We start from the raw sequence: 27,154 nt of genomic DNA on the forward strand, positions 1-27,154 counted from the left end.
GCCTGGTTGGCTTAGTAATATGAGAACCAGGAAGGTGGGGGGTAGGAGAGGGAAATGATGCTCTTTCTTTTCCATACTCCTAGAAAGCAGACGTGAATTCGGTGAAAGGGAGGGGCAGACAGCTCAGAAACGTGACGCTGCCCCCTGCAGGTGGTGCAGGAGAAAGAAAAGATTCACCACAGTCTACAATTCCTGCCAAGAGCATCAGGCATGCCAGAAACTGAAAAGGTGAGAATGGGGTCTCTCGGCTGTAATTCCACCTCTTCCTCTAGAAATTCACTTAGGGTGACCCCTGTGTTGCATCCCGCACCCTCCTCTTTCCTTGAGTGGTGGCTGTAGTGGCTAACAGAATCCCTTTCCTTGCTTGGTCCTTCTCGCTAACTGGCAGGATTCAGAAACTCTTGGACAATATTACAACAATTTGTATTGTTAGTCTATGGAATGCCAGACATTTTTTAAAAAAAACATGACACCAATGAAACCACCAGAAAATCATCCAGGCATTTCCCTGTGCATAGCATAGGGTTCTGTTTCTCTTACCATCAGAGAGGGATTCATAGTCATAATCATATTCATCCTCTTCATCTTCCTCTTCCTCGTTATTAGCAGGTGGAGGGTTGGCATTCCCGCCATTATACGCCTGAGCTTGCATGGATGCTAACTGATGAGCCTGTAAGATATGTCAATAATTAAAGACTGCAGATGCTAAGCTACTGACCTTTCATTTATAGCTTTCAAATGACCATCGAATGCTTACCACAGTCATTAAAAGTGGCTTATCCTATTTTGATTCATTTGGGAAAGGACATAAAAATCTAAATTCACCTAAAGTACAAGGTTAATACTTGGGTGAAAGTTAACATTCTTACAGGAGGAATCCTGGAGCTTTTAGAAACAATCACAAGGAATCGCGTGTGGTGCCCAGCCAGCTGGGTTCCCTGGGGCAGACCCTCCAGGAGAACCCTTGGTGCTTCAGAGAACCACCACCAATCCCAAATGATAAAGAAGTGAATTGGCCCATCAATTTTGAAAAGTAAATCTCTGCTAGGAAACAGTTTTTTCTTTCCTTCTTAAAATAATATCTAAAGGCCCCTGACCTTGAGAAAAATGTTAGAATCCCTATGGACAAAGAGACCAAAAGAATACTTGGTTTAAATAAAGTTTTTCAACAGACTTCATCTAAACCATAAATCAGATGAACAAAATAGGCTTAGAAACTTCCAAAAACTTGATGTGTGCTGCCAGGGAGATCATGTGCCTCTGCATCCGACTAGAATTACTGTGATGGGATATCACAGGACACAAGAATAAATATAGGTCTGGGAACCTAGCTTAAGGAAATAATCTGAAATATACAAACGTTCCTTGCCTGAATTAAAAACAGGAAACAATTCAAAAGTTCAACAGTAGAGGAGTGGACTTAGTAAACTATGGTATATCTGCTTCAGAGAATGAGCCATGAAAAAAGAATTGTGATATATATTTACTGAACAAAGGCTCCAGAATTGTGTGTGTAAATATAATATTTATACATGTAGATATATACATATATACATGTATCTATGTAAATATATATACCATTCTATATTCTTTGTTCAGTATCTATATATATCTCTCTGTCTATGTATAATGATTGCACTAATATAAAATGACATGCTTCAAAAGGCTGGATATTAAATGTTAATATAGCAGGGATTCTTGTTTTTTTTTTACAGATTGGCACCTGAGCTAACAACTGTTGCCAATCTTCTTTTGTTTTGTCTCCCCCCTGCTTTTCTCCCCAAATCCCCCCAGTACATAGTTGTATATTTTAGGTGCGGGTCCTTCTAGTTGTGGCATGTGGGACGCTGCCTCAGCATGGCCTGATGAGTGGTGCCATGTCCGTGCCCAGGATCCGAACCCTTGAAACCCTGGGCTGCCGAAGCGGAGTGTGCGAACTTAACCACTTGGCCACGGGCCGGGCCCACAGCTGGGATTCTTGACCTGTTTTTGTGGCAGAGACCCCTCTGGCAATCTGGTGAGGCAGGATCCCTTCTCAGAATGACGTTTTAAATACATAAAATACATAAGATTACAAAGGAAAAAAGAATGTTGAATACAGTTATCAAATGGTGGAAAAAATGAATTTGTGCTATGGGAATATATGTTTCTTTATTAACACAGTAAAAAATATATAATGGTAGGTCAAGTAATGTTTTTGAAATAGTGATTAACATAAATAATTCTCAGAGATATTAGCAACTACTGTGATATAATATGAAAAAGCTGTGATTTCTATTGGTGACAAAGACATAGATGGGTGCTGCCAACATTACTGTGGTTTGCTCCCTACATCTATAATCAGAAGAAATGCTAAATTTCAGCGAGAGGCTGGCGAAAATGAAGATGTAATTTTTTTTGTATCTAAGTTCATGGACCCCCTGAATTCTCTCTGTGGATATTACCAAGGCTAAGAATCCCTGAAATATAGGTTGTGTTTGGTCTTGGAATTATGTATGTTTTAAAATAATTCTCTGTTCCCTAAATTTCCTGAAATGTGGTTATATTACCTTTACAATAAAAATGTACACATAAGGAAGATACAATTTAGGCTATGTCTACAGCCAGATAAATATTTGACCATGCAGTCCACTCCAGATAACTGAGCATTGTCTAGCCTGGGATTTCTCAAAGTGGGTTTTATGGAACACTATGTCCATGGGTGTTAATAGCTGTTATGTAAAAAATGACAAAGTAACCACAAAACACAATGGAAGTTTAGAAACAGCAGCTTAAACAAACTGAAGCGCATTCCTACTACAGCGTTTCACATAGCCTTCATTTAATATGCTAAAGCACATCATGATTCTTCAAAGATCTCAGCGCAGCATTTCCCACGCTTATTGAACCAGGGAATTTTCTTTTCTTTTTTCAGAGTGTCTCATAGGATTAGCATTCTTCAAAAGTCTGGGAAATCTGCTCTAGGCACAAGTGAGCCACAAAAGCAAGGCTATTTGTCATGGATAAGAGAAAGTCCTTGACGTAGCGAGCATTCAAGGTAGGCCGAGTGCTGGGAATGATGATGCAAAGAGCTTGGTGGGCCCACTGGCAGAAAAGTGTGAGAACTGTATGCTAGGCGTGGTGCCATTCAAAGACTCACAGACTAGCAATGTCAGAAAGTGGAGTGCAAGGTCTGTTAGATGCTCAAATCCTTCCACCAGTGCAGGAAGTATGGAAGTATGGGAGAAGTGGCCAAATGAACAGCCAGGAGCTGACATCCTTATTCTTTGCAATATCCTATTTATTCTGAGGCAGAAAAACAGGACCCCAGCTCTGAATAAAAGCAATTCAGATATAAGTCAGGGGGTTAGAGTGAGGGGTCAGATGAGGAGACTGGCTCACATGGGTCTAGACAGGAGCCATGTCTTACTCTGCTCTGTTCCCCCAGCACGTAGCACAGTGCCTGTGATCTGGTGTGAACTGTTTGAATCTAGCAGAGTGGAAGTAGGGATACCAAGGTGAGAATACTGGAGACCTGGTGGAGTATAGTTAGGGAGCATCTGTAAGAGCCTCAGCACTAGCCTGGGGCAGATGAAGGGCTTCATAAATCCCGATCTGAGTCAGTCCAGCCTTGCTGAGGGGGAGTTCCCTGTGTGGAAATGACCCAGGCCTTCTAAGTTAGGGGTTCCGTCTGTGCACACCCAGCCTCGTGTGAACTAACATCACTAGGTCCAGACCCACAACCTGCCAGGCAACTAAAAGGTCTTATAGATACGACTGTCAGTCCAGAGAGGAAATCATGGGGATTGGAAGTGATCTTAAATAAGCATCTGGAAATGGCATTACATTGTCCCATTTTTCCAGAAAGAGGAAGAGGTAAGTTGTGGAAATCATAAAGGAGGAAGTATCAAGGTGATATTGGGCAAAATTTCAGAATGAATTAATTAGTTGGTTGTGAGAACACAGAAAAAGAGGTGGTTAGCGGGAGTTAGCATGAGTTTACTAAGAACAAATCTATCCAGTAACCTATTTAGACTTTTTGGATAAGGTAACTCACTTTGTGGGAAACAACAGATAAGTGGTGTTTCCAAACTTCCAGGATGATTAGAAGTATTTCTAAATAAACAGATTGCCAGGCCTTCCTTGTGGAAATTCTCATTGAGTTGGGCAGATTTGGGACCCAAGAATCTATGTTTTCAGAAGTGTCCCCGTAATTCCTATTAATGTATTCTGAAACCTGTATTGCCTTTGAAAATGTCTTTTCCTGAAGGTCTGAATCTGAATTCTAGTTCTGCCACTATGAGCTGGGTGGCTTTGAGAAAGTCACATAACTGGCCAGATCTCAGTTTTCTATTTTATACCTAAAGAATTTGAAGTGGACTCTGGAGAAATGGGGGCTGTGAGAGAGCAGAGCAGTAGACAGGAGGGCTCATCACTTAAACTCCAGGGACGCTCTATAAGAAGGGCCACAGGGCTCTCCACTTAGCTGCCTGGCTCAAGGGCACCTTGGGATGAAGGCACAATTTGAAAAAATGCAAATACACACATTGGATGACAGATATCAAAATTCACAAAGAACACTGTATGCTGCAATAACGTACCAAAACCAAGAAGAGCAAATATAACAGAGATAAATATGAGGCTCCTGCACACAGAAGGTTAAAACTCAGTGTAGACCTGGACAATGAGGAGACGAGACATAAGAACAGTCCGTGTGAAAATAACTGAAGACTTTTTGTTCTCCACAAACTCGACATGAACCTGGTGTGTGTTACAGAATTTTAAAAGTGGTAATAGTCCTAGGCTGCATTAACTGAGGTATAAAGTTCAAACTAAAAGAGGTGATGGTTTCACTGTCCTCATGCTGTCACAGACCCTGTCTGGAGCATTAACTTAGTTCTGGAAATCATGTTTTAAGATTGACAAATCCAAGAATATCCACAAATTTAAGAATATCAAAATATTTTTAATGGAAAGTGAAAAGTCTTAGCAGCCACATCCTTTGAGGAACAGTTGACACAACAAGAATGTTTAGCTTGGAGAAGAGAAAAGCTGGTGGGGAGACACATGCTAGCTCTCTAGATACAGAATTAGTCTGTGCAGCTGCAGAGGGAAGAAGCAGTGCCAAAGAGTAGGAGGAAGAGGAAGGAAGATTTGGGCTCACCATAAAGGAGACTTCTGTCACAACACGATCTATTCATTAGTGGAAGGGAGGCTGCAGAAGTAACTGTGAATAACTATGAAAGGAATGGGAAAGGCAACAGCCACGAGAACTTCAAACACATCTGGAAGACCACAGAGGTATGCAAAGGGAAGCTCTATCTTCTTGGCAGTGAGGAGTGGGCAGTAGTTGCTGGATAAAGAAAACAGCACGGAGGAACAGTGTGGTAGAAGAAAGAGTGCCCAATGGGCAGGCAGTTACTGATGCAGCACTTCAGGAGGGCCAGGCATTAGGGAACACATGCTAATATTTTAGTCAAATGACTTCATAACACAGCCCATAACCATAGGTCTCATGGCCTCTGGAACCTAAGTAAATGCCAGGCCTTCTGCAGCAGCTTTGAGAGTACAGATTTGGACAAAGGTAGACCTAGCCGAGGCCTCAAACTGGAGGTCCTCGGGGCTGACCACTTCCAGGCCAGACTAGTTTGGCTGGTGTCGTGTTTTAAAAAGAATTTAATTAGAGCTGTTCATTTATGAGGGCATGCACGCTCCACTCATGTCCTCACCACTTCCAACTGTCATATATCCAGCTGGCTCCTCATATTTATGTTTCCCGCTTGGCCCCTGAAGGTGACTGATTTTGTAACTCGTGGCATAGAGCTGTGTGTGATCTTCAAATGGGTCATGTGTACCTACAGGGTATGCAAAGACTTCTGGGGATGTGCAGGTTCATATATTTTTAAAGGAGTCAATTTCTAGACTCAAGATTTTCCACATCTCTGTGTACTTTTCTAGAAATAATCCTGCCTGAGAACAAACTTATGGTCAGCTAGTTCTCCCTTCGCATCTTCTTTTCATAATTGCTCTTCTCCTATTTTACAAAGGAAATCATAACTCTCACTATCAATCAACAATCTTATTGTGATGCATGAGATGAGGTGAAAAAGCACCCAAGGCAGCAAAAGGACAGTTAAGAATGTAGAGCTCCTGGGGGCCAGCCCCGTGGCCGAGTGGTTGGGTTCTTGCGCTCTGCTTCAGCGGCCCAGGATTTCGCCGGTTCGGATCCTGGGCGCGGACATGGCGCCGCTCATCAGGCCACGCTGAGGCGGCATCCCACATGCCACAACTAGAAGGAGCCACAACTAAAAATGCACAACTATGTACTGGGGGGCTGTGGGCAGAAAAAGGAAAAATTAAAAAAAAAAATCTTAAAAAAAAAAAAAAGAATGTAGAGCTCCTGACAGACAGTCTTGAGAAACTAAAGAATGGGAGCATTTAATTTCATCCAGGCACCAAACATGTGCAAGGCTCCATGCCTTATCTGTCTGTCTGTCTATCTATCACCTATCTATCTATATATCTTTCTTCCTTTCCCTTCCTTCTTTCCTCTGTCTGTCCATCCATCCATCTATCTTAGAATTAAAATTAAAAATTGAGATGGTCATCATAGGGATTATAATACAATGTTTATAAATTGAAAAAATAAAGTCAGACTTTTTCTGACCAAAGGTAAGTCTAGCTGACTGGACTGATTTATTTATAAGGACTGTTTTTTGTATATTATGTTTGTATGTAATTTCTGTTATCTATGATATATTTATGTATAATAAATAATATGTTTGAAAAAATGTCCTTTGCAACTATTTAAACTTGTGATAAGATTTTTCATGTCACCTTAAAAATGTATAAGGGGGAAAAATGTATGAGAAAGGTACATAGTTTTTCAAAATTCTCTGAAAGGATCCTTGAGCAAAAAAAGTTTGATAAGCCTGAGCTACTCTAGTTAGGGCAAACCTGATCATAGGAATCTGCTGGGCTGAATGGGTTCAGGGTCCCTTCTGTAAATATCTGCTTTTCTGCTCAGAAGCGTAGGTCTCAAGATGATGGAGCCTCTGGCCTCCCCTTCATTCTCCACTCTAGGGCATCTGAAGTAATCCGGGCTTTTGGTGAATCACCAGGGTTACTAAGCGATATAACATAAGCCCCTAACACTCGCCTGGACTTTGGGCCACCTGGAATCCCGCCGTGGGTGAGCCGGACAATCTGGGAATTCCCTGGTTCTTACTAGAACAGCAGATGACAAGATGCTCCAAAGGGCCTCTCAGAGAAGCAGTAATGTTCTAGAATGGCAAGAAACACTGGAACTAGAGCCAGAGAAGTGGGATAATATAATGTTTACAGAGTGGTCTGCAATTCTGACAGGGGTCTCACAATTCATCTCGGGAGAGATATTGTGAGATTTTAGTGTCAGAAGGGTTCTTTGAGGCTAGTTACCTTAACATTCCCATTTCATAGATGGAGAAATGGAAGCCCAGAAAGACTGACTGGCCCATGGTCACATGGCAGGTTTGTGACAGAGTAAGTGGCTAGAACCTGGCATCTTAGCTCCCCACCTAATGCTCTTTCTCCAATATCAAGCTATATATCCTTTGGCTTTAAACTCAGGCCCTACCCGAGATTTCTATAAATTAGAGCTTTTAGACGATTTGATGATTGTTCCAAATTGACTACTCAACTAGGCCAAACACTTGACTCAATTCAATGTGACATTTTTATTAATGACTTAGGGCAAAGGTTCCAAATATCTTGGGCTCATAGAATCCTTCTGCTGCCTTCTCTTTTCTCTGGGGACCACTAAAGCAGGACTGGAGCAGGGCCTGGAGGCTTAGAGGTGATGGCAAAGAGAGAAATTAAAAGTTATAGGATGCCACCTAGTTTTACCTCTGGACTGTTCTGTGGCTGGAGCTGCACCATTCTACCCCTGCAGGGTGCTGAGGTTCATGCAGCAACTCCTGGTTGCTGTAAGCTTCAAAAGTGGTGTTTTATGGCCAACAGTGCCCTCTTAAATAGGACAAAGAGTTTTAGCAGTTGCCATTCTGGGGGATAAGTAAGTGCAACCTGGCATGTGGACTTGTGGTCCTGGACCTAAACTTTTTCAGGGATCCTTGGGCTGAGGGCCATCCTACATAAGTGGGTTTGTGGTGCTTGGGGTGCAGATCTCCATAGGTGAGGCAGGTATGGGAGTGCCTTGGAGTCCACATGCCACAGTGATACACTCTGCCACCTTCCATGCTGGGACCACAGGGCTGCTGCTATTGGGGTTCCACCATCGACCACAGGAGTCACAGCCCCATGTCCAAGTCTCTCCCCACAGGGGGCTCTCCCTACAGGGCACTATAGCAACCACTGTGGGATTGACAGCCAGGAACCCAGGTCCAGAGACAAGAGTCACACATTATTCTGCTCAGAGTAAATTAAATAACAGAAGTACATTCTACATGGGAAGTCAATTTCACAAAATAAAATTTAAGGTGCGTGGGATGAGAATATTTATTGGTCTATTAAATGAAAAGCCAAAAATCAAATGTATCCTTCAAGGAAACTCAATCTTCAAACACTAGTTTCCCACCAGGTGATCCAAAAGCTTAGAATGACATTAATTTCTTTGTTCTGTGCACACAGCCTACCCCTAGCCGCTTTAATAACAGGAGAGTACCTTTTGCTTTAAGATATCCACTGGCGTCTGATGGGCTTTCAGCTTCTTATTTTTAAGAAGCACTTTTCTTCTAAGTTGGTCAGGTGAGGGAAGCATTGGATCATCTGAGAAATCACTCTCAAATAAGAATTTAGCCACCAGTTTTTCTCCAAAAACAGTCTAAAAAGAATACAGAAAAACACATAAGCAATCCCTTTTATCTATAATTCAACTAGATACTTCAGCACAGTTGAATTGTTTAAAAAATCCTAGGAAGCGGGCCGGCCCCGTGGACGAGTGGTTAAGTTGGCACGCTCCACTGCAGGCGGCCCAGTGTTTCGTTTGTTCGAATCCTGGGCGCGGACATGGCACTGCTCGTCAAACCACGCTGAGGCAGCGTCCCACATACCACAACTAGAAGGACCCACAACGAAGAAAATACAACTATGTACCCGGGGGCTTTGGGGAGAAAAAGGAAAAAAATAAAATCTTTAAAAAAAAAAAAAAATCCTAGGAAGAAGAAGGAGGAAAGAAGCCGTCCCTGAGCCACCAGGGGGAACGTCCTGACGCCCAGGGACTGACAGTGCGTCCCTCCCAGCTTAGTTTGCTACCAGCTGATTGGGATGATTGCAGTCTAGGTGCCACAGGACGTCACCACTGTGGTTAATTTCATAAAAAGACTTTTCTCGAAACTATTCTATTTCATAAAGAGATGAAAAGTGACTATGAAAATCTCTTACACCGCACAGAAGTTCACACTTTATATCATGAAAAAGTAGTTAAAGGAGTATTTCTAAGTTACACATTTTTCTTTAAAAAAAAAAAAGTGTCCTAAAATTTCTGAATTATTCTGTGTTTGCAGTGGTGGCAATACTTCGTGGTTACCAGATAATAATAATAATGCAAATAATAAAATTACATTTAATCTGGTCTTGTATGATAGGGTAATGTTCTAACATTCAGTGAGAAAGTAATTGCTTTTTAGACAAAATTTGTGTTCTGGAAGGAGTATTTTAAAAGCAGATGTCTAAAAATGTTCCCATTGTGATATGATTTTGTTGTAGGAAACCATGTATGTTAACATAAAAACTCTCATATATGCACACTTAAGAAACATGGAAGCAGACTTTCTAATGGTTAAAAAATCTTACAAATGAAGGGTTTTTGTGTAGTTTGAATTCATTTGTTAAAAATATAAAAGGCAACACCTTTTCAATAAGTTTCTAAGAAAAACTGATTGATACCAGGAAACATACAAACTGTCTAGCCAAATTTCAACAAAAACCTTCGCATCATTAATGGATTTGAGAAATGAGTACCATGATTTGGCAAGCACAGCTAATGACGCCCCTTTTCCATCTGGATACACGTATCTTTGTAAGGTATCTTAATCAGCTACTGTAGCTAGTAAAACCAAATACCAAAATGACAAACTAAACTTACCACCAGACACCCAAGTCATTGATCACAAAGTTTAAACAAAAATTTCAAAAATAAAAAAGCATATTCAATCATATTACTCCCACTAAAAATTTAAGTAATAAATCAACAATAAATTTACTTCAATTTTTTTTGTGAGAGCAAAAAGGGTTTTGTACCATTAATAAATAATAGTATTAAAAATAATTCTTTACTTCATCTTTTCTATGCTATTCACTTTTATATTCTATTTTTTCATGTTTTAATAAATGTATAAAATATGTTAAGTAGGATATGTATATAATTTATAAATAAGTCAATAAATGTATAATAAGAATACATGCTATAGTATTTTACTGGCAGGGGTATACAATAAAAAAGGTTTAGTAAATGATGGCAAAGGAAAGACAATATGAAAGGCTAATTAGTTTTGTTGGCATTAGTATTTGAGGACACCTTCCCCCGGCAGTGCCCTCCCTCCCACTGAGAGCCATAGGTCTATAAATGCCTCTACCAGAGGGAGGGGGAAGTTCAAAGGAATACCTGCTCCTGCATCTGTCTGCATATAGTTCCCTTGTGTCAGGAAGGGCCGAGGTTAACACAGCAACTGTGCTGGCCAGTCTAAGGTCTTTGCCAATGTGGATCCCTCATCTGTAGTGTGGGCACAAGAAGATTTGACTTATTTGCCCTGAGATATTTTTAGCTTTCCTACATAAAACTGACAGGTGACATCCTGGCACCCCTGATTTTTGGTACCAGAAATGTTGGAGAGTTGGTCTGTCCTTATCTCCTAAGGCTTTCTGGAAATGGTCAGGAGACCACAGAACAATGCTCCTATCACTCCAGCTAAAAAGGTGGACCATTTGAGAGAGCCCAAGCTCCCAGAGCATCTCCATTTCTCAGGTCTGAGAGACTCTAATTGTATGTGCTTCATGGCTGAGGTCCAGCTGTGGTGTGGTCCACGGTGGCTCCATATAAAACTCAACAACAGCTGCAAGACAAAGGCCACGATGCCAAGATACATCTTAGTTAAAAGCTTACCTTGAAAATTTCTGCCATTTTTCGTTGCTGAGGCAATGAACAGTGGTTCTCAATTGATATGATGATTGGCAGGTCAGAATTGATGAAGGCACTTCGATCAATGGCTTCAACCACTTCCTATGAGAGCCAAAACAGCTCATCAGAATTCAAGTATCTGTCCAGGGTGTCAGAAGGCAAGGTACTTATAGCCACAGAAAGCATCTAATTTGTTGTTTTCAGAAGACTCTGGCCAAAGCGGTTTTTACCCTTTTCAAACATATTTTCAAATTAAGCAAGAGAACAAGGCTATTTTCTATAAAGACATTAAACTGTTCATATTGAGTTTTGCTCACATACTATAAGGAACAGCTATCAGTATGCTGAATTTAACAAATCAACATATATATATTCAGTATACTATAGGTAAAAGACACTGGTTTAGTTACAGCATGAAAAATAATGAGGCGTAAGATATTTTCCTACTTTCAAGCAGTGTATAATCTTCTTGGGGCAATAAGGCATATATTTATGTGTATATGTAAACCAGTTATCAACTCCCTCCCTCTATCTAGAGTGCAAGAGATTTAACAGGGCTGCATAAAAAACTGAGTTCAAGAGAAAATGTATTTTAGCCACCATCTTCACAAATAAGACAGAAATAATAGTATGCCTTCCCAGCCCCACCACAGTTCAGAGAAGAATGATGTTACACAGCCAAAGACCCTCTGAAAGAGGGTAGTACAACGAATTAATAAACTACCTAGCATCTGAAACAATAATCCAATAAGACCAGTCTTCCTGGGTGACCAATTTCCCCGACGTGGAACTAATTCTCATTATTTTATAATTTTAATTATTTAATCATCTTCTAACAGGTGATGTTGGCCTTTGTCAGCAGGAAACCAGGACAAATGACCCTTAATTCCTATAACAAGAGAACAGCCTCTGCTGTTTTTGTTTTTTTTGAGGAAGATTAGGCCTGAGCTAACATCTGCTGCCAATCTTCCTCTTTTTGCTGAGGAAGACTGGCCCTGAGCTAACATCCATGCCCATCTTCCTCTACTTTATATGTGGGACGCCTAACACAGCATGGCTTGCCAAGTGGTGCCGTGTCTGCACCCGGGACCCGAACCAGCGAACCTTGGGCCGCCAAAGTGGAACGTGTGAACTTAACTGCTGCACCACCCGGCCAGCCCCAGCCCTTGCCTTTTATATGTCATCTTATGACATATGGCAACAACCCCATTACATGATAACTAATTTAAGGTAAGAGTTACTAAACTTTGGTTGGAGGAGAATCTAATGAGAGTTCTATAGATCAACTTCCAGAAAAATGAATATGTGCATATCCTACACAATCAATACTGCAAACAATCTCAGGAAGTCTTCAGACCCAGGATAAGAACACTTGACCTAAGGTATAATTTGATAGAATCACTGATTTAAACGATGAATGAAAACAATGACTTCATGATTTGATTTAAAGAAAGTTATGAAGTATTACCTTGAAGGGGATCTTGGTTGTCAGGGTATGTCCATGATAAATGATGGGCATCCCATCATCTCCATCCCAGCAGTCCAACTCTATGCTCCTACAGCCTTGCAGAAGGACCTGTGTGATCAATGAATGAATCCACCTCACATGACCAAATGGAGATAAAGCCTCAAATTAAACCCAGCACATGCTTTAACATATCAGTGTTCACATTCAGGGCTAACACAGAAGGGCATAAGATCTAAAATAAATGCTGCATTTTGGCCACAGGCCACAATTAATCAGGGTAGAGAGAACAGATTCAGGTGGAAAGAGTGCTTACGGGAGCTGAATACTATTGGAAGGTAAAATTTGACAGCAAAAATATCTGACCATTTCCCCAGCAACTTTTGTCCCTCAAGGGACCTATACATGGCATATCCTGAAATGAGAGAGCCAGGCTAGTACTCTATCTGGGCAGATGTCAGTGGAGGTCAAGTTGCTGATGCTGCAGCCCAGAGGAAATGAGGCCACTGATTCCTAAATGAACTGGCCAAACATTTACATGAAGCCAGTCAGGATAAAATCCCCTCCATTTAGATCCAAACTCTGCCACCAGCTAATCCCCTTGCTATGACCATGTAGCATTTAAGAAGAGTAGAAACAAGGAGTTATCAAGGATTTGCTTTGCTGTCTAATCCCAGAACAGCATCCAGAGCAGAGATGGCAAATAATCCATAAACACCCCTCTCCCATTCACATAGCAGACGTCAGTAATCAATCACAGCACACCTGCCCCTAAGCTTTGATATATTCTCTCATGAACTCTTCAGCATAGTGCTCTAGGAAACACCACCAATGAATCAGATGGGATGATACCTATTTGCTATCCTAGATCTAGAGTTGGAAGCAGAGCTCCTGACACAACGTGCTTGGGTTGCAGCTTTGTAATGTTTGCTTGGAGCAATGTCTTCCTCCACAGAATCTATCTGTAAAAGATTCTGCATAGTGAAAGGGTAACTCAAGCCAAGAGGCGGATATATCTGTGAATGGGCTGACTCACTGATTTAAGAATCCACGTAACTATTTCCATGAGACAGCAATCTAATACTAAGGGCTGGTGGCCACCGGACTTGCTGCCACAAAACTCAGACAGTGGCATCTCTCTTATTTTAATATTTTTGATGAGATACTTGCTAGATTCTTCCCATTGCACAGTATGCAGCATCCAATGTTCCTGGGTGACCAATCTTCCCAGGTGGACTGATTCTCTCGTCTAGAATCCCAAGGCTATCTATCAGCTTCTTTCATCAGCTGGAGTATCTACAGGTATATCGCTTTGGCCTGGAGATTGTTGTGTAATATGACAGCTGGAACATGAGGCTGCTTCATCTCTATAGTGAGCCTGCCATACTGGGAAGAACATTCACTGACTGGAGGCAGATTGGATGGTTCTCCAGCATGAAAAGACCAAAAGTCTTTATCAAAGTCTGCATGACTTTAAGACCTCCATATATGGATAGAAAAGGGAAACCAGGGCTGAAACTTCTGAGTGAAAACAGGGTTTTTTCTCACTTCCCATTCTGCCCTACAGAGTACTGTTAGGAGGTAATTAGGAGGGCAGAGGGAGGGTGATAAGAAATAAAAGAAAAGGATCTTCATACTAGGTTTAATCATGTCTGAGTCTCTTTGAGGGGTTCTTGTGCCTTATTCAAAGGCTATGACAATCTCTACTTGGGGTGTAATGTTAATGAGTTAAAAAAAAAACTCTTTGAAGTCATATAGGAAAGTGAAGTAGGAATGAAAGCGAGGACATTGGTCCTTGCTTATTTTCTTGGGAGCAACACATGCATGCATGCACACACACACACCCACTTCATTTCTTTCCCCTAGAACAATGGATTTCAAATTACTTTTAACCTTGGAATTCTCTGTGCAAGGCCAATGTGTACAGCACCTAAAAAAGCAGGCCTGCAGCTGCGGTGGGGGTAGGGTAAGGGACCCTTCCTACTCTACTGCTTGATCATCTCAGCATCAGCAACTAAGTCCCCTTGACAGAAGTCCTCTTTTGAAAATCATAACTACTCTAAGGACACATCATCATTTCATAATAAAAGTACCTTATATTTTAAATTTAAAATATACATTCCATTATAGATACATATTCCATACTAGATTTGGGAAAGAAATTTGACCCATGCTTTGAGGGACATCTGGACTAACCTGGAGAACAAACGAACTTCAAGTCTGATGGGTTTACGAAAACAATACAATTATCATTTTCACACTTGGACTCACACACACATTCACACATTTATATTCCCTAGACCTAGCCTAGTTCCTTCCCAATTAACTCTTCTTGTGGGAGTTCAGAAAACAGGCAGCGTAGACCAGGAAGTTGCAGAAAATATAATAGAGAGTCAACTGACATGCAGATCATTGAGAGTTGGATGTTTAGGTCAAAAGGATGTGCTTTTTCCAGTCCAGAGAACCTACTGAGTTCCCAAGGACATTCCCATGAATTTAAGCGTGAAGAAACACGCCTACATTCTGTGCAGAATTTTTTCTTGAGTTCGTTACCATAGGGAGGGATTGATTTTCTAAGAAATTGCAAAGCAAAACAAACAATATTTTGGGAATAACTTTGTAGAAAGTTGGATTTCCTACTATGCCTTCCCACTACAATATATTGATTTATTTAGCATTTAGGGAAACAATCAGAAAATCTTCCCATGGGAAAATCTAATTTTAGTAGGAGTAGGTCAGACTAACTTGGGTCTAAAAGCTATGAGTTTCAAACAAATGCTTTTTTTGTTGTTGTTGCCTAGAATAAAGGTTAAGTATAGACAGAGGGGGAAACAAGAAAACAAAAAGAAGTAAAGAAAACAACTGGAGGTATAGGCAGTTTTCCCACACGTCATGTGTCCTCACATTTCACATGTAATAGTTTATAAGTTCTTCAGAGTGTGGGGTCAGGTTTTTGTGACTTTGGGGGTTACATAAATAAGGCTTAATGGAAACCACATTCCAAGTGGAATCTTAGTACCTGGCTGTAGAGTTCTACTGAGGATTCTCCTTTGAGCTGATGGCCTGTGAGGTAGGTATTGTGTGAAGATTCAATGTAGTAGTAGGAGAGGGGCAGCTGCAATTCTCTACTGTTCTCCTGTGACTCGTCATTTTTTGAGGCAAAATTATCTTTATCCATCAGAAACCTAGAGGAAACAAATTTTCTTAGACTGCCTGGGGAAAAGAGACACAGTTAAATGATAGGCAAAAGAAATTTTAAGAGTTACCTTGCAAATCCTTCAAACGACATTAGGCCCTGATGACACATACTAACGCTGGGCTCGAACTTCTGCAAGGGATCCAAAAAGAGTGTTATTTAGGTAAAGGAAACTAAGGGGAAAAAACCACCACATCATTTTTTAAAGCTGTTCTGTTTTCATCAGGAAACATCTAAACCAAATATTTGAACTAATTCAGTTATGTAGTGGTAAGATGTAGTTTTTTAGTCCAAAAGAAAACATTTATTATGTGTGAGTTTATTATACGAAGCATATTTATTTAAGAGAAAAAAGGAGAGCGAGAGAAAAGAATAAGATTGATTTATACGAAAACAAACTGTATCAGTTTATACAGGTGAAAATGGGGATAGTAATAGCAGCTACCAGAGAGTTGGTGGGAGGTGAAATGGGAGGATTTGCACAGAACACTTAGTACGGTGCTCGTACTCGATAACGCTATAGTGCGCACACAATCATGTGATCATAATCTTACATCTTTAGCATTTCCAGTGATCCAATCCAATTGCTGGACAGCTAAGCCACTGATTTCCAATCAGGTAACAGGGGAGGTTGAAAACCTAGACTATTTCTGTTCCATGTGACGCAGCCACAATGGACGGTCTCACCCCCCTATCTCTTGCCACCCTCTAGTTGAAGCCATCACCTTCTCTAGCCTGGATTACTGTGAAAGCTTCCTGCCCATCTCTCTGCTTCTATTCCTTCCCCAGCACTGTTTATTCCTGCTTATTCTCCCATGGGGCCAGAGTGACCTCTTAAAAAACATAAATCAAATCATATTACTCCCCTGCTCAAAAGTTTCCAATAGCTTCCATTTCACACAGACTAAAGTCAAACTCCTTACCATGGCCTAAAATGCCTAGAGGATTCGGCCCCTGCCTCCCTGTGTGGAATCAGGTCTACCATTGTCCCTCTGGTTCATGGGGCTTCCCTTACACCAGCCTTTTCGTTGTTCCTCATAAACCCGGAGCTGGCTCCTGCCTCGGTCTTTGAGCTTGCTATACCCTGTCTGCAATGCTCTTTCCTTAGCCCTTCACAGGGCTTCTTCATTCAGGGCTCAGCCCAAGTGTCACCTCCTCAGAGTGGCTTTTGCTTACTCCTCACAGCCCTCCTGCATCACTCCATCCCCTCACTTTGCTAGATTTTTTTGAGAACTCATTATTACCTGAAATTACATCTTTATTTATTTATTGTCTGCCTCACCCACTAGAATATAAGCTGCTTTGAGGGCCAGAACTTGATTTTATTTACTGTTGTACTTCCAGGTCCTGGAACAGAGCCAGGCTCATAGTATGAGCTAATAAATATTTGTTAAAATATCAAAGAGGTTGAAAACCTAGATGACCAATCCTATTGCATGTGCTAGAACAACAAGAAGGAATCATGTACTGATTCCCTCTAATAGTCACTGAGTAAGAGAAGGATTGGGACCCACGTTAATTATATGTTAAATAAGAACACATAAATTTGATATTTCACAAGAAAGCCCCCAAAATCCTTTATTTCTGCCCCAGACTTAAAGGCTTTGGAAAGAAGTGTAGAAAGAGTAAACGTTTAGCAGAGAATAATTAGAATAGTCAGAGGCTTTATACATACATGTGCACAGGAAAGGGGTACAAACCTGGATGATGCTGAGGATTTCATCGTAAGTGCAATGTTCTCCTTGGCAATTCACTAGGAAGTCATTGAGCTGGAGTATGCCTACCCCAAATATGCCCAGGGACGTGCTCTCGATCCCAGTGCCGTTTGTCACGATACTTGCAGCAGCAATGGCATCGGATATCTGCCTCTGGTTGTCTGACAGCTGCTGTTTACTCTTAATGAACAACCCCAAATCCGAGACATTTCTGGTCAACAAATCTGAAACAGAATCACCCACAGAACATGGACAAGCTAGCCAGCATCTTTCACAAAGTTTATTTTGGAGATATTATTTTATTATATTATTTTGTGGAATTATTAATTATTAACTCTTCACTAATTTGTCTAAACAAGCGATCAAACTCAGTGCTTATCCTGGCTTCGCACAATTAAAGGAATAAAATAGCGAATCAATGACTAAATAAAAGAAAGTAAGGAAGAGCCAGGTCGATGATCTTGAAAGCCCACAAGCTGTGGTATTAGATGGGAACTAAATGTACATTTAATTGGGGACTTGAGGCTGAATTCAGAGTCTGGTTTTCGAGAATAACTACTTCTACATTCTTATGTTTGCAAAGACTGAAGATGTACCCTTAAAATTAGAGTTTTTCTGCACTTTAAAAGTGTAATTATAAACATAGTGTGCAGGTTTCTGAGTGAATACAAGTTTTCAACTCATCTGGGTAAACACCAAGGAGTACAATTTCTGGATCGTAAACTAAACTATCGTTTAGTTTTGTAAGAAACTGCCAGACTCTCTTCCGAAACGGCTCTTCCATTTTCTTACCAACAGAGTCCCAGTTGCTCTGCATTACACCAACTTTGATACGGCCAGTCATTTTAATTCCAAGCACTTTGGAAGACAGTCTGGCATTTTCTTTCAGAACTAAACGTAGGCTTACCATATGATCCAGTAATTGTATTCCTAGGTGTTTATCTACATGAGTTTAAAACTTATGTCCACACAAAACCTGCACACAAATATTTAAAGCAGCTTTATTCATAATTGCCAAAACTTGGAAGCTACCAAGATGTCCTTCAAAAGGTGAGTGGAAAAACAAACTGTGATACAGCCATACAATGGAATATTACTCAGCAATAAAAAGAAATATGCTGTCAAGCCATGAATAGACATGGAGGAACCTTAAATGCATATGGCCAAGTGCAAGAAGCCAGTCTGAAAAGGCTACATACTGTATGATTCCAACTATATGACATTTTAGAAAAGGCAAAACTATGGAGATGGTAAAGAGATCAGTGGTTGCCTGGGGTTCAGACAGAGGGTGGGAGGAATGAAAAGCTCGAAGACAAGGGATTTTTAGGGCAGTGAAACTATTCTGTATAATACTGTAACGGTGGATACATGTTATTACACTTTTCTCAAAACCCATAGCATGTACAACACAGTGAACACTAATGTAAACTGTTGACTTCAGTTAATAATAACATATCAATACTGGCTCAATTATAACACTATACCACACTAATGCAAGATATTAATAATAGGGGAAACTGTATGTATGTGGGAGAAGGGTATTTGGGAAACTCTCTGTACTTTGCATTCATGTTTTTCTGTAAACTTAAAACTGCTCTAAAAAATTAAAGTCTAGTAATTTTTAAAAAGTGCAACTACTTGATTAATCCATAATTATGCACATTTTATGACTAAAGTTGAAAAAGGTTAATATTCTTAGCTTAAGAACAATATAAGTTTTTAAATAATTAGAAAGCCACTGCATACAAGAGGACAGTTTTTTTTGGTTTTTGCTTTTTTGTCTTTATAGTTTCCAACAAGAGCAGAGGAGAAAAATAATAGGCTTAAAATGCATGGGTGGTGATGGTAATGGTGGTGGTGTGAGTGGGACCGAAGAATTAGACATTCTGGTTTACATATTAGGAAAAATATCCTGGATAGGACAGGAATGCTCTGTTGAGGTCACTAAAGATTTTCCTTGTCAAAGGACAGACAGCTCCCACCCTGGGGTTGAGCACCCATCTGCCTGAAGAAGGCAGAGAAGAGACTGATTGTTCTCATCTGGGACACACCACACACCCAGTGGACATCTGGAAATGGGTGAGAAAGGGTTTTGGTTGTCAGAATGACTGGAGGGCTCTATTGATTAAATATTCTGAAATACACGGACAGACCCACACAATGATGAATTTCCTTGCCTCAAATGCCAATAGTACCTGTCCCCATGACACCTTGAAATCATTCTCTAAGTGTTTCACCAGCCTCCAGGTAACAGCATGCCACGTGGGACAGGCTGAGGGTTTGTGCGATTGGATCACATGTTTAGATAGAAAGATCTCAAAGCGAAATAAATTGTTATACAAACCTAGGTCAGGCTGAAGACCGCTGGTGTTTTCATCGATTGTGAGGTTGGTGTAGAGTGGGGCCGACTCGGAGCCGGCTCGGTTGCATGGCACAGCATAGATGTCAAAGAGATCCTTCAGGTCCTTGCGGCTCCGTACACTGCGAGGAATGGAAAAGACCTCACATTGAGTATTGTTATAAAAATGTGGAGCTGAGAAAGGGTGAGAAGAAAGCACGCCATACCTGAATGATTTGAACAGCTCAACAAATTCAATGAAACTCATGTTACTGTCTGAAACCATGAAGCTCTGAAAGCCCTTCATTCCTCCTTTGATCCGCCCGTGCCAGCTGCTGCTGCTCCAAGCACTGCAACAAAGACACGGCCTTAATGGGCAAAACTGGGGCCAGCCTGGTCATTCTGCCCCAACAGACGTTCTCTGATTAGCAATACGAGCAAAAAGATGGATCGCAAGTCATTTAAGGTTTAGGGTATTTTCTAGATTCCCTTTTCATTTCTCTCAAAATTAGTCTATACTGTGTTAGAGGTAATAAAATATATTAGATATTGAAACCACTTCATGTTTGCAGCCTATTTAATAAGGCCACAAGGCTGAGGTTAATATTCCTCTACTAATCAAAACAGTTCTTTGAAGTCACAGGTCAATGGGGGAAGAAAAACATAAATTCAGTGTTTTTGAAGAAAAGTCATCTAAAAAAAGTTCAAAATTAATCATAATCTGTGGAAAATTATGCAGGTTCTTTCTTATATTCTAAATTATAGAAACACATTTAAGAAGAAAGTCTTGAACGTATCAGTGTCTTCTTTTCCAGTTAGATGAAAACAGGGAAGAGCTTTTAATATTAATGGAAAATGTGAGTCAGAAAAATATTAAGAATGGAAAGAAGCCAACTCTGCCTAGGATTCTATTTGCACCTGCCAAGGCCGTATCCAGTCAACATAAAAATATCAGTCAACGCTGTCAAAAATGTGTGACACCATTTTTTATTTTCTACCCTGGTTCCCTGACGGGATAGTATGAGAAATGTTTCGACTATGGGGTTTTTATCAGTGAACAGGATCTTTCTTTTCATCTTTGTTTTTTTAATTTATTTTTCCCTTTAGAAATATTTCAAATATAAAAGAAAGTATAGAGAATATTGTAATGAATAAACAGTTTACCCTAATGCTGCTAACAATGTTTACTCATGGAAAATTGTTTTGTGTGGACATCTGAAGGTCACCTTGGTTAAGGGAAGAGTATTACAGAAGGATAGGTTTATTTTACTTGTAGGCATAGGATGTTGATGCCCAGTGTGGTGTGGGAAAGTGGGCAGAGGTTCGGGAAGAGGAAAAAGGTCATTTAAAGAGGCTTTATCACTTGCATTTAAACATGTACATTCCCTGTCTGCCTTTTGTTCCGGCCTCAGCTGCTGGCTGCAGGCACCCATCTCCCTCTGACTTTAGGAAACTATTTGTCCACTCTTTCCCCTTCTAGGGCTCAGTCTTGCTTTCTCCCTGAACAGCATTCGGGCTGGTTCTTCTCCCCCTGCCTTGTCTTTTTCTTCTGTTTTAGAATACTTGGTGGGCATGGACCCCCGTCCTCCTGTGATGGGGCCCTGTGATCTTAGATTTGGAATGTTAGTTTCTCCACTTCTACCTCTTTGAGAAGATTTTCCTCTTACTCTGTCCTTCCTTTTCCTGCTCATGAGTGACTGAAACAAAGGGAAAGGCCACTTAACCCAAGTTTTCTGGCGATTTTATTTACCTGGGATGCTATACAGGCTGAAATATAATGTAAAGAATTCTGATTCTTTGTAACTTTTAATTACATTACAAACCTAAACCTACAGAAAAGTTTCAAGAGTGTACAAACAGTTCCCATGTACCCTTGATTCACTTTCGCCAAGTGTAGACATCTGAATGTATAAAGCATAAATTATGTTCATTATTCCCATTGTGAAAGAATGCTTCCTTATAAAAGATGAGTCACTGTAGGGCTCTTATCAATAGCAAGCTTTCTTGAGAGAGAGAGAGAGATTATATGTGTGTGTGTGTGTAATTAATGTTTCCAAAGCCACTGTCCGCACAGACCCATTTCCTCCTCCCACTCCTCTGTTTGATAAAGTAAAGAATGCTGCTTTATCTTGGTTCTGTCTGGAACCTCTGCATTTCTTAAACCTTAGTGTTGGGTCGAGGGAGATGGTGTAGTGTTCTGATTCCTTTAGAAGAGTTTCATTTTAATATTTCTTCTGAGAGGGCAGATGTTTCAAATCTGCAATTTGCATGGACCTTATAGAATAATTTACTATAGTGGCAGCTTTAGAATTATATCTAAACATACCCAACTTGCTGCAATACATTCATTTCTCTAGGCATGTATATGTTATATGTGAGAAGAGTATTAAATATATTTCACTCATTAGCAAAGGGTCAAGCAAATTACATTAAAACAATTTATTCTTCAATTTTGAGCTACGCAATGATAGAAATGTTCTATAGGGGGCCGGCCCTGTGGCCAAGTGGTTAAGTTTGCGCACTCTGCTTCAGTGGCCCAGGGTTTCACTGGTTCAGATCCTGGGCGCAGACATGGCACCACTCATCAGGCCATGCTGAGGCGGCGTCCCACATGCCACAACTAGAGGGACCCACAACTAAAATACACAACCATGTACCGGGGGGCTTTGCGGAGAAAAAGGAAAAATAAAATCTTAACAAAAAAAGAAAAGAAAAGTTCTATATCTGCAATGTTCAGTACAGTAGCCTCCAGCCACATGGAGCTATGGAACACTTTTAATGTGGCTAGTGTGACTGAGGAACTGAATCTTAAATTTTATTTAATTTTAATTTATTAAAATTTGAATTTAAATAGTTACTTCTTTTTTTTTTTTCTTCCCTGTGGCTAGTGGCTACTATATTGGGCAGTGCAGATTTAGAGAGTCACTGCTTGCATTTTATTATTGCTACTGACCTTTGAAGAGTTGGTCTGTCAAATAATTAGGAGCAATTATAGTAATGTGAGAAGGTAGAAGAACAAAATCAGGAAAATTAGGAGCATTTAAGAATTTGGGGTTCTTCAGTTTTTAATGGAATTGTTTTCCATAGAGCACTGGAAGAGGACGCCCTTCTACACAATGTGAATGCTGTGAAGGGTCCTTCTGTTTTATCATGTTAAGGCCCCACCTGGACGGGCTCTTGTTTGAAGAAGACAGCACAGGGGAGGACACTGGCCTGATGGGAGATGACGTCCCGGAAGCCAAGTTAGGGGACCCAGCCGTGGTCAAAGAGTGGGCTCTTCTGGAAGGGAGAGGGTTCGGAGGGCTCGTGATGGCATTCGCCTCTGTGAGAGTGAAAGGCAGAAGAGATAATAAGTCTGGTTATACTTTCCCTCAGAAATCAAATAAAAACCAAAGATGCCTCTGAATGTCTGAGCAAATCAATCTATGTAGGCAATTTCCATACAACAAGAATCAAAATATTCTGATGAATGGACTAATCCGGTGGACTCTCAACCCTTGCTACACATTAGAATCATCTGGGGAGCTTAAAAAGTATATAGATCTCCAGGTCCCAGCCAGAGGGTGTCCGAATTGGCTGGCCTGGGGTGTGGCCAGGGCGTCCAGATATTTTTTTAAAAGCTCTAATATCCAGCTGGGGTTGAGAATCACTGGTCTAATCCATCAAATTGTATCTTGTATACCTAATACCCCCTGTCAATAATGGCAAGGTAATTAATGAAATTTTCTCCCAAGTACTGTGCTTGCAGAAATATCTCTTGGGTTACACCATCTAATTAAAAACAAAGGTAAGTATATTTAACACGATACAGAGTTTTGTTAAGGATGCCTACAATACTTAAGTCACAATTTAAAAGAAAACGCATATTTCTTCCGTAAAATTAAAAAGAAAAACCTCTCAGATGTGAATATTCTGCTTACCTGATTCCTCTGGTTCATTAGCATCTTGAGGGTCAGAACCGCTCCGGCTCCGACACTCTTTGTGCACTTTGACCTTGCGGGTGGCCATCTCATCGTCGGTTGCCTCTCCACTCTCACCCTGGGAACACGAGACTCACAATGTTTCTCACTCTGTATTTCTCTCCCAGCATGGCTCTAGTTCAGGCAGGTCTCTTCTTGCAGACTGAGCCACCTTCACACTGCCTCCCCCTGGTGAAGGCTGATCAACTCTGCTTACATGACATTATCCATTTGTTCTTCCCTATAAAGCAGCACTCCTCAGGGGAGGGGGCCGCCAAGGGGAGGCATACGATCCCTGGGATCTCCGGGTAGAGACAGAATCATGAAGCAGACGAAGGTCAACCTAGGTATCAATAGCCTTCCATATATAAAGAGTGGGAATTTTTCTAGATAACCAGGTAGAACATATACTAACATGTAATAATGATAACATATAGAGTGCAATTTATAATATACGGTCATGACATATTTATTATAGTGAAAAACATAACATAAAATTTACCATCTTAATCATTTTTAAGTGTATAGTAGAACTGTGGTAACTATATGTACCTTGGTGTACAACGCTTCTCTAGAACTTTTTCATCTTGCAAAACTGAAACTCTATGCCCCTTGAACATCAACTCCCCTTCTTCCTCTCCCCCGAGCCCCCAGCAACCACCATTCCACTTTCTGTTTCTAGGAGTTTGACTATTCTAGGTGCCTCACATAAGTGGAACCATGCAGCATTTGTCCTTCTGTGACTGGCTTATTTCACATAGGATGTCCTCAAGGTTCATCCACAGTGTAACATACGATAGGATTTCCTTATTTTTTTAAGGCTGAATAATATTCCATCGTATGTATATACCACACTCTTTACCCTTCATTTGTGGATGGGCATTTAGGTTGCTTCCAGTGATGATATATTTTAGACTGTGTCCTACATCTAGTATTTTCGCCCTCTAAAACCTTCATAACCTGATCCTCTTCCTTTCTAGTCCTTTCTCGGCCACCACAGAGCCCATGCTCCAGCTTGGGGCATGACCCCAGAACTACATGTGCTTCCTAGAACAAACCAAATCTTTCATGCCTCTCTGCTGCCTCCTTTGCCAGGGGCGTTTTCCCTTGGGTTTTCTGTCTGGTAAACTCCTACATATCCTTCAAGACCCATCTGTCAACTTCTCTGTGAAGCCTTCCCTGCTTGCCCCTCAGCCCTATATTTGCCTTCTTTCTGCTGCCACAGCACTCTGTAGGCAGCTTGGCGATGACTCTTATTTAGATCTCACTGTGTTTGTTAACATGTCTGTGTCCCTCTACGGACCCTGACTTTTTCCTGGTGTTGATTCAGCATCGGGCCTGGTTCCTAGCATTGGGCCTGCCACATAGGAAGCACTTGGTAAGCCCTTGAATTTCATTTGTTTTATATCTCATCTTGTCCCTAACCCAAATGACCTAAGTAGACCATACCATGGTCCTGGATAGATTGGGTCTGATGCTTAGTAAACAAGCAACACTCTACCCTCATCAGGATTTTCTTCTTTTTCTTGGTGGTACTTATGCCCAAGGTGTTGTTTCTCTGCACGTTGGGCTTCTCGGCACTCTTTGCTGATGTCCCAGGGCTGGGGTTTCGAGTACTCCATCGTCTGCCACCAAACAACTCCACAGCATGAGCCAAAGTTGGGCCTTCATACCGTCCATCTTCCTGCAAAAGAACCACATGCTGAACACATAAGGGAACAGCAAGCAATGGGGAAGTTAATAGATTAATGACTTCCAGTAAATTCCCAGAGGTGGAAGAGCAAAGGCAGCCACCAAGGAATAATGATCTGGCCACCCAAGTGGCTCTGTTTTCTAACTATCAGGACTCTCTGTTGGGGATTTCATCATGTCCTCTGCAGTCCTGGCCACATCCCTGCTGAGTTCCAGTGATGTGCTTTCATAGGGCCAAATTCAACTTAAACAAAAAAAATTTCCCATCCCAGTTTCAAAGATTATCTTCCAGAATTACCACTGTAGGAAAATTCATTAAAATGTACTTTGCAAATTAGGGCTTTGGAGGACTTGGGGGGTGTATGTGTGTATGTGTGTGTGAGTCTATTTAAGTAAAATCAAGTTCTATTTGTTATTGCATCATTCCAGGTAGATTTTCATCTATGTTATGCTTAGGATAGTCTGACTTGAAATATAGGGTATGCGGCATACATGAAATTCACTTGGGAGGGCTCTAGGGAGCAACTGAAATAGTTGGGCTGCCATTCTCTTGAGTGACTGGTATCCAAGGATAGAGAGCCCAGGGGACTCAGAACACCATACATATTATGATGCTGTGAGCAAAAACACATGCAAGGGGCAGGTTATGGTTTACAATAGCTGTTTCTCATAAAGCAACTCCATGTTACATGCGTTGAGCAGCAGTAGGCATTTATTAATTAAACAAAGGCCAGTGATTCTCCCAATACGTCAGGAAAGCCAGTTAATAAAACTACAAAAAGTCGAATATAAGTTAAAGACAATATTGATATTTCATAGGTTGTATAAAAGGGCCCTTTAAAATTAATTTCCATTTACTGTCTTTACTTTCTGCAAAACTTTAAGGCTGGTCTTTCTTTGCAGTTCCAAAGAAGTGCTTGTAGATAGATTTTGCTTTGTTGTAGATAATATGCAAATAATAAAGAGGCTCTGTGTATCTGTGCTTGCTCCTTTATCCTAATGTTCAATGAGTGTCTGATTTTATGATGAGTTGTGACCTCCCACTTCCTGCATCCTGTTACGGATCCCAAGATGCTGAGTAACTTGGATACTGGATGTGGGAAACTTTTTGGTGATCTCTGGTAGTGGATATTTACCACTTATTCCTGTCCATTAATTATTTCTCTCTTCTCTAACCATACCCCAATTTTACTTTATCTTTTTTCCACTGGATACAGTCTTGGGTCTGTCAATCAAGGAGGAACATCCTCCCTTGACCAATGATTGGCACAGGATCCAAATAAGCCAATCAGAATCTCCCTCTCTGGAAAATGAATCTTGACTGCAGAGATACAGAGAATGAAAACGGTTGGAGATCATTCCACTTGACGCAGGCGAACTGAAGAAAGTCCCCTAACAAGTCACTATGATTGACTCCAACATGGAATAAACATTTCACGACACTGTTTCATAAATGGGTTTTAACTACCTTACTGAATAACATACTCTGAATCTGAAAGAAACTTTGCAAAATTTTATCTATGAATTTTAACCAACATATCTTTAAAAATTTAATAGACTCCTTCATTAAAATTTAAAACTTCTGCTCTGTGAAAGATGCTATCAAGAGGATAAGAAGACAAGCCAAAGACTGGGAGAAAATGTTTGCAAAAGAAACATCTGACAACGAACCGTTGTCCAAAATATACAAAGGATGC

The 27,154-nt window shown here is 40.7% G+C and overlaps 2 protein-coding genes across 5 annotated transcripts in view; one reads left to right on the forward strand and one right to left on the reverse strand.

Annotated features, from left to right (window-relative positions):
• Positions 1-192, forward strand: part of NOC3L (NOC3 like DNA replication regulator) — a 76,126-nt gene extending 75,934 nt beyond the window's left edge. Inside the window, exon 22 of the transcript XR_011494867.1 lies at positions 84-192. The gene's annotated coding sequence lies outside the window, so the exon portion shown is untranslated. The remainder of the gene's footprint in view (positions 1-83) is intronic.
• Positions 1-27,154, reverse strand: part of PLCE1 (phospholipase C epsilon 1) — a 293,833-nt gene that overhangs the window by 34,631 nt on the left and 232,048 nt on the right. For 3 of the 4 annotated variants that reach the window (XM_044753862.2, XM_044753858.2, XM_070486909.1), the window contains 12 exons: positions 25,267-25,449; positions 23,727-23,844; positions 22,972-23,128; positions 20,034-20,156; positions 19,813-19,949; positions 17,454-17,692; positions 15,824-15,885; positions 15,577-15,742; positions 12,561-12,668; positions 11,078-11,194; positions 8,639-8,797; positions 541-670 (listed from right to left, as the gene is read on the reverse strand). In XM_044753862.2, coding sequence (XP_044609797.1) covers positions 541-670; positions 8,639-8,797; positions 11,078-11,194; positions 12,561-12,668; positions 15,577-15,742; positions 15,824-15,885; positions 17,454-17,692; positions 19,813-19,949; positions 20,034-20,156; positions 22,972-23,128; positions 23,727-23,844; positions 25,267-25,449 — 1,699 coding nt within the window. The remainder of the gene's footprint in view (positions 1-540; positions 671-8,638; positions 8,798-11,077; positions 11,195-12,560; positions 12,669-15,576; positions 15,743-15,823; positions 15,886-17,453; positions 17,693-19,812; positions 19,950-20,033; positions 20,157-22,971; positions 23,129-23,726; positions 23,845-25,266; positions 25,450-27,154) is intronic. The other variant, XM_044753870.2, reaches the window with a different exon arrangement.

This window comes from Equus asinus, chromosome 2 (assembly GCF_041296235.1).
Source record: "Equus asinus isolate D_3611 breed Donkey chromosome 2, EquAss-T2T_v2, whole genome shotgun sequence".
In the NCBI taxonomy this organism is placed as follows: Eukaryota; Metazoa; Chordata; class Mammalia; order Perissodactyla; family Equidae; genus Equus; species Equus asinus.